This window comes from Egretta garzetta, unplaced genomic scaffold (assembly GCF_000687185.1).
Source record: "Egretta garzetta isolate BGI_Z169 unplaced genomic scaffold, ASM68718v1 scaffold425, whole genome shotgun sequence".
Lineage (NCBI taxonomy): Eukaryota > Metazoa > Chordata > Aves > Pelecaniformes > Ardeidae > Egretta > Egretta garzetta.
In genome coordinates, this window is record NW_009259796.1 from 4277935 (window position 1) to 4288717 (window position 10783).

The 10783-nt window shown below is 35.4% G+C and overlaps 1 protein-coding gene across 1 annotated transcript in view; it reads left to right on the forward strand.

Moving 5' to 3' along the window:
* The window catches only part of ACAP2 (ArfGAP with coiled-coil, ankyrin repeat and PH domains 2), a 52030-nt gene that overhangs the window by 21151 nt on the left and 20096 nt on the right, over positions 1 to 10783 (forward strand). The window contains exons 10-11 of the mRNA XM_035895221.1: positions 3814 to 3926; positions 10277 to 10328. Coding sequence (XP_035751114.1) covers positions 3814 to 3926; positions 10277 to 10328 — 165 coding nt within the window. The remainder of the gene's footprint in view (positions 1 to 3813; positions 3927 to 10276; positions 10329 to 10783) is intronic.

Consider the following 10783-nt stretch of genomic DNA (forward strand, 5'->3'; position numbering starts at 1 on the left):
GGGAAAGATTCGTATCAAAAGTGGTGTCAGTGTCAGTATCACTTAAAACTTACAACTCTTGTTTTCTGAGCCGTTTGCAGCCCATTGCTGTAGTAACATGTTGAATTAAGAAATAATTTAAAAATTGGTTGGACCTGTGACCAGCATTATGGCTTTCTGGTTTTGTGACAGAGCTAATATTCTAAAATGAGGGAAAAGATAAAGGAAAAATATTTGTGTTGAACTTCAAATAGTTCTTGTTGTATTCAAATCCCTTTTTCCTTTAAAAAAAAGATCTGCTTCCGAAGAACTGTTCAGGAAACAGCTGGAGTGAGAATCATTTGAAAAATTTTAACATCTTGAGTAAACAAGGTGATAGGAAACCAGATGCTACCACAGTCATAAAGCAGGCATAAAACAGAGCTACTGTTGGGGAGTAATGCAAACCAGTTCCTGCCTCAAACAACAAAGATGTGCCAGTATTTCAAGTGACTTGTATGCTCAATGACTATCTCGCCTTCTCTCATTTTGTCTTGGACTGTAAACCTTGTTGTGTCTGCTGTTGTTTTAAGCCCTTCCTCAAGGGACTTTCAATTTAAGCATGACAAACATCTCTCTTGCCGATAGGATGGGAATGGAAGCAACTTTCTAAACAGGGAGGTTGCACAATTAATGTCTTCCGTTTAGTATATGCTGGAGTAACTTTTCAGATTAGTGTTCTCTTTGGTACTTATGCTCCCTTGTTTACTGCCTTTTTAAAAACTTAAATTCTGCTTCTCTGAAGTAAAAAACATTGAATACATATTTGATGTTAAAATGCTGATACTCACAATCCCTAAGATTTACTGGTAAAATGGCTCGAATGGCTTTCATGGCCTGCTAGCAATCTTCATATTGAAGTAAATCAAACTCTGCTGCTGAAAAGTATGGGGGTTTATACTTTGGTAACAAAAAAATATATGTAGAGAAACAGAAAACATGCAAGCTATGAAATAAATCCAGTATGTGTGACAAATTGATAAGTTCATATGAAAATGCATTCATTGAAACACTGTCAAGAATAGTAAGTATTCTTTGACTCACCAGATTAGTATTAATTGTGGAAATGAAAGTTGTTTTTCTATTGCCAGCTGGTTTGCTATCCCTCATGGAGATTTAAAGAAAAAGGAGAGAAAAAAAACAAGGCATGAAAGCACACTGTACACTTCACTTATATAACCCACTTCTACATGTTTCTCTTGCAGTAGCTGGCCAACCTTGCAAAATGTGTGTCAGGATAGAAGCCATAGATGTTCCTTCCTTCAGATCTGAATGAAATGTGCGATACAGCACTTTAGTGTAACTATCATAATACTGGCTTAATTTTCTCAGTTCTGATTAGGTGAAATGTACTTTAGTCCTGACTGACACCTAATTAATGAATAAATTATGTTTAAAATTCAGTCTTTATCAGCTGCATGTTCGTTTAAGGAAAACAGAATTCTGAATCACATAAAGTGACTGAGTTTATTAACATGTGATTCTCTTATGCAGGACACTGGAAAGATATGGATGTGTTTCTGATTATTTTTTGTGGTTCACTAAACTTTTCCATGAGCCAAGATAAAAATAAACTATAATGTGACTGCTTTTCTCCTATTCTTTAACTATAAAATAGCAGGGACTATAAGATCAGACACTGCTTATCCAGTTCCTTTTTCTACTTTTATCCTTTTTATTGAAATGAAGTGTGGTCTTTTGTTTGTTCATCTTTTCTCTAACAATAACTTTATCAATGAAGTTTTATGGATAAAGCGTATGGAAGCTTTACTCCCTCATCCCCTAGTTGATAGTCTGCTCTGTATAGATAGGAAAATATTAAACATTTGTCTGTATACTCTTGTGTCTTTATCTGCTCTATAAAGGTGGAAGTCAATCAGGCAAGCCATTAAAAATGACACTAAATGCACTTCATGGGAAAGGCTCAGTATTTTAGACAACTTGAACTGAGAGTGTAGCATGGTAAATGATCCAAAGGAGTTTTCCTGTCATGCTTGTATATGTCTTTTCAAGATCCATTGGAAAAGACGGTTGCGTTCTCTGCAGCAGTTCTCCAAAGCTGGAGGAAAATGTGATTACATAGTAGTTTGGACAGAAAAGACTGAGGGAATGTATGTTGTCTTTCACTAGACAAGGAGTTGCAGGCATCACTGAGGCAGGAAGATGCAAATCTTTAGCAGGTTTCATTATGTTTGGGAGCTGGTAAGTTAGAGTAATTTATCAGTTTTTGGGGGGAGGTGGGGGGAGATGTGGTATCAGGCTGTCTAAGTATGTGCTTATAGGGGTTTTCCCTTTTATTTTTTGCGGTGATAAGAAAAAACAGAAAAGACTTAACGCTTTGAGAATGTTTGTGTATGTTATAACTTGTGAAATACTAATTTAAAATTGTACAGTGATATTTGGCTGTTTGTGCTTACGTGAAGTCTTTAATGTTCAGCATGTTCTGATCTCAAAAATAGGCAGAAAATCAAAATTATTAAATGCTGAATAATAAATGTACAAATTTGTGATTTTTGAGAAGCTTTTATTTGCAACTTACATGTTTATTCAGATCAGTAGTATATGGTAGTGATATGATAGTTCCATTTTCATTTGGAAACTTTTTGGAACTTTTGCACTGATCTTTAGTCAGTGAATTAATAAAAATTTAGATTTAACTTTTCAAATGTAGTTAATCTATTCAGATTAGTAATAGCTGAAAACACTGTGAGTAATTTTATGGAATTTTTTGTTCCGAAACTTAATGATGTCTCTTCTGACCTAGTTAAGGGGAAGAAGCCATATATTGCTAGTCTACTTTAAGGATGTATTTTGCTAACAGTGAAATTAAATAATACCATGTATATTATTTTGATCTCTGGACAGTATTCATTTAAAGTTATGTCATTGGATGTGTGCTTTTTCATGCACCCCTAGTAGCTGTTAGCTTCCCACTCATTGAATACCTGAGTTCTGTAGCTCCCTGGGAAGAGTCCCTGTTGTTTCAGATGAGATATGAAAGCAAATAATCATCGCATGTATTACTACTTGGTCTACTCTACCTTTGCTGGAGATGTGAAGCAGTTAACCTTTCTAAAACTTGTAAAGCTGTTATTAACTGTTACTAGCTGTTATTATTTGTTACTAGATTGATTGAAATATATATTCCCTTGTCCTACTTCTAGCTTCGTATTCCTGTCAAAGATCATAAAGAAAAAGTTACTGCTAAGTTCTTGTCATCATTGCCAGCACCTTGACCACTTTAATTTAAGAGATAACTGATAGCATCATCTTTATTTGGTTACTTGTCTTCTAAGCTCTGATCCAGCTCATTTGTCAAGATGACAGGGCTGAAGAAAATGCTAAAGCATAACTGGTTCTGTATAGTTGGCAACAACAGGCAATTACTTTTCAGTTTTGACTTCGAACTTCCATTGCCCCTTCTCCTCTACCTTATATGCCAAAGAAAGGGGAGAGTATGTGAGACTATTTGAGCAGACAGCTGAAGCATCAGATGCTCTGTCAGTAACGTTTGCCCTCTGCTTGGCCATAGAGGTCACCAATACCTGAGCAAGAAATTGCCCTTGCATGCAGGTAAAATAAAAATCTTCAGCATTCTGATCTCCTAAAATGCTTTAAAAAAAAAAAAAAAAAAATAAAAAATTGTCAGGGGCTGAGAGTCATGGCTTGACTAATAAGTGTTGCAAGCAAAACATTATCCCTAAATGTTTACTCTCTTTGACATTAATGCTGCCCATATTTGAAGTTTCATTTGAAACTGCAATGTCTCTTTCTTGTCTTGTTCCTTTGTACTAGGATTATTCCAGTGATGATACTAAACTAGAATACAATGTAGATGCAGCCAATGGTATTGTTATGGAAGGTTATCTATTTAAGCGAGCCAGCAATGCCTTCAAGACTTGGAACAGGTAATTATTCAGAACCTCTATTTACTAGCTGATTAAGATACTGCTTGTTAAGCTAAATTGTGGTCTGACTTATCTATGCAACTCACTGATTCCACAGTTTTGACAGAATACTTGGATGACTCTGTTAATTAATGTAGAAATGATACTTCAAAGCCATTTTTCCTTATTTTCTGTCCTAGTTGTTTGCAAGCCTTTTCCTAAGAGTGTATCTTAATCTGGAGAAGTCTTATGTATGGAAAGCTTGCTTTGTTGTGCACAGTCCAGCTCTGTAATTGCATTTTCACATTTGGGGTTGAAACAGAGTAATCCCTATGATTGTATACAATAAGCTATGTGAATGTATATGCTGGGAAAATAAGTGTTAGAGGACAAAGTAAAATGGAAGTGGTATAGCTGTTGGAAACATGGATACACAATGAAGGATTCAAGGACTCAAGTTATTTTTCCTGAAAGATAAGTATATTACCTGTTACTTGTTATCCTGTGCAGTGACTTCTGCTTAGTAGTTTTGATGGTCCTGTTGGGAATTCCAAATATATTGTTAGTCATGTCTCTTTAACAATATATATTTTACTATTGTTTAAATATTTTTCTTCCTGAACAGGATTTCTTTTGCATTTCCAAGGATGTATGCTTTTTTCAAGGAAATATTGTATGTGCTGGAGCTGTATAGTTGGATACAGTTCTTGAATTTTAATTTGTTGTATTATAGAGCTCTCTTTTTTTCTATCTTAAGCTCTGTGATTTTTTGCAGCAGTACTTCTGTTAAACTGTTTGCTGTGTTTCAAAGGCCAGAATGTGCATTTAGATATGTTGTCCCTTACAACCTTAATTATTCTATAAATCCTTCAGCATCTTGGAACATCACAAGTCTATAACAAATTGGTATTGCTTCACTTAAATCTATAGACTGATGCAAGGGCCACTGGCATCAATAAGGCTGTATCTCTATTAGCAACTCATGTGCAACTAGTTCAGGGGATTTTACTTTGGACTACTTCTGGTCCTGTGGTCTGATTATCTGTCTGTAATGTACCTTCTGGGTTAGCTTCATCCAAGCAGAATTCGGACTTCTCCAAGACAAATCTGCAAGGCATCAAAGGATGGTGAAGAGAGAAAACTGGGAGATATGCTCCAAAAGCACATTCCTGGTCTGAAGTAAAATGTTAGTGTAAGCACACTGAGAAAAATCCCCAGTAACAGGGCAGGAGATTATCCTTTATTGGACCCTCAACAGGCTGAAAGGCTCCTGTTTGCAAAGTGTTGTGCAGGATTGACTGCAGCCTCTTGGTAACTGACTGAAGGCAAAACTCTCTGACTTGCTCTCTGGGTTCCTCTTTTGGAGAGCATAAAGGCCTTGCTCTGTAGGGAGGTATGGGGAGGGAGCAGGATGGGAGTGTTGGAAGGTAGCTGAGAAATAGTCTTCTCCCACATGGCTTCATACCTAGTAATACCTTAAGGTGGTTAGGGAGTAGGATTCAATTAAAACTAACTTCTGTATGTTAGAAATATAAATGGACACAAAATAAATACGAGTAAGTCGTAATAAAATCAAGGCACACAATGACATTGTTTCAGGTTAAGTTACAGGTTTGGACTTGTATAATAAAAACATATCCAAACAATAATTTATTTGAGAGCCAAGGTAAACAGCTCAGTAATGGATTGGAGCTACCTGCTTTTACTATATAATTTATATTTGCTTTAGATTTTTCTATTTGTCACAGGAGTATTCAATTACTTTTAACCTTTTTTGATCTTAGATTCTTGATAATTTATCTTGCTGTGATAGGCTAGTTAGATGCTTCAGAATTAGGCAGAGAATAGCATTGGATAATGCTATCTATAAGCACTGTTTAGGAATTAAATCAATCATTGCAATTTTGTACTTCACATTCACAAACCACTACTAATTGTTCTGAAACTGCTACTACTATTATTATACATAAAATACATGTTTAAGACCTTCCTAATGAAGACAACTATTAGTTTCTGAATCTAGCCCTATTTTTCATGTTTTAATAAAAATAGAGAAGTATTTTTAGATTATTTTTATTTCTGAATACATTTGTAACTGCTTGCTACGTTGTAGGCACTGAAGTGGTCATTACCACTTTCCACAGCCCGTTGCCACTGATGGAAAGCTTTATTTATGCAGTATTGCAGTTTCAGCTGCAGGGAGATAATACTGATTAAAGTGTACCGTACATTAGAGGTGAGACTGGTTTTCCAGTCACTAGGTAGAGTACAAAAAAGGACTGTCATTGCATTACATTGTTTTGAGTGTGAAAATGTACAGTGAAATACCAAAGGAGGAAACATTATGGGAATTATGTATTTTATATGAGGGAATGCAGAGCTGAAGGCAGAAACCCCAAGGCAGAGAAGATATCTTCAGAGTTCTTATCAAATAGGTAGTTTGCTGCTTCTTTATATGCCCATCTTTGGGGGAGGTGGGTGGAGAATCAACCAGCTGAAACAAACAGAAAAATTTGCCTAGAAAGAAATACTGGCATTTCCTGATGCCCTGAACCAAGGGCAACAGCACTGATCTTCCTTGCTAACTGCTGATTGCACTGTCAGTAATAATAGGTATTTAAAATGGTAGCTTCTCTCTTTCCTCTGCTGGTATCAGTTGGTATTTTGATGGTTGTAGGCCTTTTTAAGTACTCCTTTAAGGCTGAATTAAAGGCACCAAAAATCATTGCATTTACCACTATTGGTATATACTTGCCAGCATTAAAAACGTAAGCAAGAAGGAAATGGTACAGTGAATTGTGTCTGGGTTTGACACACATCAGTGTGATTCTAGCTAATAAATTAGATAATTGTGGTGCTTCTGTGTGCATGTCTCGGTCAGTGAATCCATGGCCACTATAGTGAATTATCCTGGGAAAAGTCTGGTTGCTGGGGGAGAAGATCATCAAAACCATGTAATGCAGCCCTTTGAAGGGGGGCAAATCTGTTCTAATGAATGAAAACTTGTTTCCAATCCAAGCTAATTTCTTCCTGTGATGATGTAGGTTCTTCCTGGGGCAGCTGGCAGCTTGGGTTTAATTGTTTGGAGACTTCAGTTACTTGGGCTTTGGCATCAGGTTTCCTGTTCTTGGGATAGTTCTGCAAGTTGCAAAGTAAACCGCAAGAGCTATTTGCAATTCAGTGTTGCTGTGTTTTGAAAGAGCTGGAGATTTTGCAATCTCTTGTTATTGTGACTAAATGGATACTTGTATAATGTACATGGGTATTTCAGATAATATACTTTCATGAAATCAAAATGGTATCTTTATACTACAAGGTCTTACAGTAAGGTATGGAGACCTATTTGAATGTTTACAACAACCTGATCTGTTTGTAAATGATACGTCTTATTGTACACAATTTTTCTTAAGGCATCAGGAACTGAAATCAGATGGATTTATTGTGGAGCAGGAGGTGGAAAGCTGCTTTGGTTCCTAGAAATTCAAATGAAGAATAAGTCCATATCATGAAGAAAGTTACGCGTGAATAAATGTGTGTAGGAAGAAAAGCCTTTGTCAAACACTAGTATGTTCTGTGTAGTTTTTAGGTTGGATGCATTAAGTGTTTTCCTTTTTAATTCTGCTGTATTTTCAGATCATGCTAATTCTTTGCTTATTTTGCTCATTTTGCATTATTCATTCCTTTTCCTTCTTTCCCTTATGTTTTAACCCTACCCCATTTTTTCACATGACAGGAAAAAGCCAGATCACATCAGGTACCAAACAGCTTCTTTTATACCTTCCCAATGTTTCTTTGGCACGCAAAAAGTTCTTTATTAACCCTGCATTTAATTTTGATTACTTGCAATGGATGTATAAGTGGCTCAGTCTAAGAAAATAACAGAAGGATTCTGCCTGGGATGCCAGTATACCTGCTGCTCAACACCTTTAAAAGAATTAGAAAGATTGAGCTAGTTAAAGCTAAAAAGGAATTAAAGCAAAGTTCCTGCACTCAAACTTTTGACCGTACAAGATCAGTGTTTTGACTTTTTCCAGTTGAAGTTGGTGAGATTTTTCTTATCAACTGCATTGGAAAATAGAGATATAACTTTTAAATGTTGTGCATTCTTAATCACTGTCTTATTTGCATGCTGATAGCAACTAGTGAAGAAAACTCTTTCCTTTTGAGAATCAGTAAGCATGATTCATTTTTTATGTAAAATGCAAATAACAAATTTTATATTTCTTTTTGGTATTACTCTCAGTTCTCAGAAGTTGGAAATGTTTTTCAACGAAGCTTGCATTGTTTCCTGTTTAACAAATACTCTTTTGAATTGTGTGGGTATAAATGATGGAAAACCCTTGGTTTCTAAACCCAGACAACTATATTTAAGCACTACTGAGTGAGGCAGTGCGCTTGCTTTAAGAATCCCCAAGTATGTTTTATCCTTCACCATACTTCACCTATTTTTGACAGAATGACACACTTAAGGAAACTTTGATAATGATCAGTACTTACTGCACACGTGTTGCCTAAAGGTTTATGAACATTAACTCTTGGAACAGGATAGTTGTGGTATACCCTACAACAGCACCTTCAGTACATATATTGAACCTCAGAAGTTGCTGGCTGTTACTGCTGAGACCCTCAGCAGGCTTTCCTACAGTAATGAGTGGAGTTTATTGATGATGCTTGGTTAATAAGAAATAATTCAAAGATTTTGACCTGAATAAAACTGCTGTGGTGTTGATATGTTGGAGGGAAGTCTGCCACTTTTGTTTCTTTCAAGCATACAATAAAATATATTAACTTTATTTTCCATTGACATCTACTTCAAAAGTGTGATCTACAAGTTACACTACATTCTAAATTGTTGATCTAGTTCAATAAAAGTATCTTTAAAAAAATCAAAAGCCCCACATTTTTTGGGTAGACTGAAAAGTTGTTTTAAACAGATTTAATTTTTCTACTTTAAAAAAAAAAAAAAGGGTCTGGAGTACTTTGAAAACTTCTAGACTAGGCTTTATAGGTGACACAAATTTGTTTTACAATTTGTGTGCTCACTTATATCCAGTTGAACATATTGGAGCTTATTTACTTTAGTAACTCACTAAATATTTAGCTGTAGAACAAATGAAACATTGCATTAATGAAGTAAGTTGCACTACCTAAAGCCATCAATAGGAATTTGCTCCATTGCATGTTATCTTGGGGCAAGGCTGTGGGTTTTTTTATCACTTAGGCACTGTTTTTCATGTTTTTCTATTTGGTGTTATATTAAAAAAAAAAAAAAAAGCACATGAAAAAGCCCGGGTTAATTTTCCATTTCTAGTCTGCTTTTTTTGTTGAGTTACCTATTTAAATATTAGCAATAACCTGCCTTATGCTTATATTTGAGGCTTAGTTACTGCATCTGTGGTTTTTTAAATAGATGGTAAAGGTGATACCTTTTAAATAGCAGTGATCGAACTACTGCTGTTAATAAATTGAAATAGTAGTTAATTTTTTGCCTTGCTCTGTTCAATTATCTTAACCCAAAAAGATGGCTGTAATTATGTTGGAAATGCAGTATTAAAAGAAGATCCTGTTGTTGCTTTTTAAATTAAATATATCTGCACAACATTTGAAAAGATTAATTGTTAAAAGGTAGAATCTCATCTGTCTATTAAGTACTAACTTTTCTAACAAATACTAGATTTTCTGATTTGAATCTAACTTTTTTGTATAACTTAATTTTTCTTAATTTTTGTATGCTGCTTTTCATGGATGGCTTTGTGGTGGTTGAATAAATATATGGAGCCCTCTTGTTACTAATTGCAGCAAACTGTAGCTTGAAGTTCAACAGCCTGTGGAGAATAACAAGATATGTTGCAATAAAATATTTTGTATATTGTTTCCATTGAAACTAATTCGCAGTGCAGAAATGTGATGTGTGGTCTAAGTGGGGTATTTGAGATAATTGAGGAATTGTGCTGTGATTAAACACAGGTTTACATTATAAGCCTGAACAAAACAAAAAAGTGTAAATTCACTGCAGAACTGAATTCTTTTTTATATTCCCTTCATTTTGTCAGTAAAATTGTAGCTTGCTGCTAAAATACAGAAGTAAATGTTCTTTGAAATGAAAATGTTTGTGTGATAGCTTAACTAATGTTGTCATAACATGAATGTGTTTAGGACTCAAATTATTTGAACCTTGCTTCCTTTTCTGTTTTGTCCCTGCTTTCCCTTTTTTCATTATTCTCACAAAATACTTGCCAAAACTGACTGCAGCATTACTTTTGTGAATCCTTTTATGCAGTCTCTCCTTAGACTGTATGTTAGCACATTTCCGTCAAATAAGCACTGTAAAATCAATTATGTATTCTCTGGATGTCTCTTTATTTGAATAGGCGCTGGTTCTCAATACAAAATAACCAACTTGTGTACCAGAAGAAATTTAAGGTAGGTATCAAAAACTGGCTTGGGATAGTTTGGGGTGTGGGTGATGGTTTTCCTGATTGATCAGAGGAAGGAGAAACAGTGCTAATACTGGCATCCTGTGTGGTCTTGAACAACCTACTTGCATTTTCTAAATTAGATTCTCCCTTGGTAAAATGAGACTAATAGCTGCGCTTACAGGTTTTGAGATTCCTGCACGGTGACTTGTAAGCGCATACTTTATTTGCTGTGGGTTTTGTTACCTTGCTGCAGAGGTTTACTAAGAGCCTTAAAAGTTGTTGGCCCCCAAAGGCTTGTGCACACTTGGTGGCAGTGAAATATTCCATGCTGTTCTTTGAGCAGTTGTGTTTAACTCTTCCAGGACTTGCTCTTTCCAGTTACTTACTGGGTTCGCATACCCAATTTAGCAGTTGGGGAGAGACAGGAAAAAAAAAAGGCATGAAAGCATTTGTTAAGAA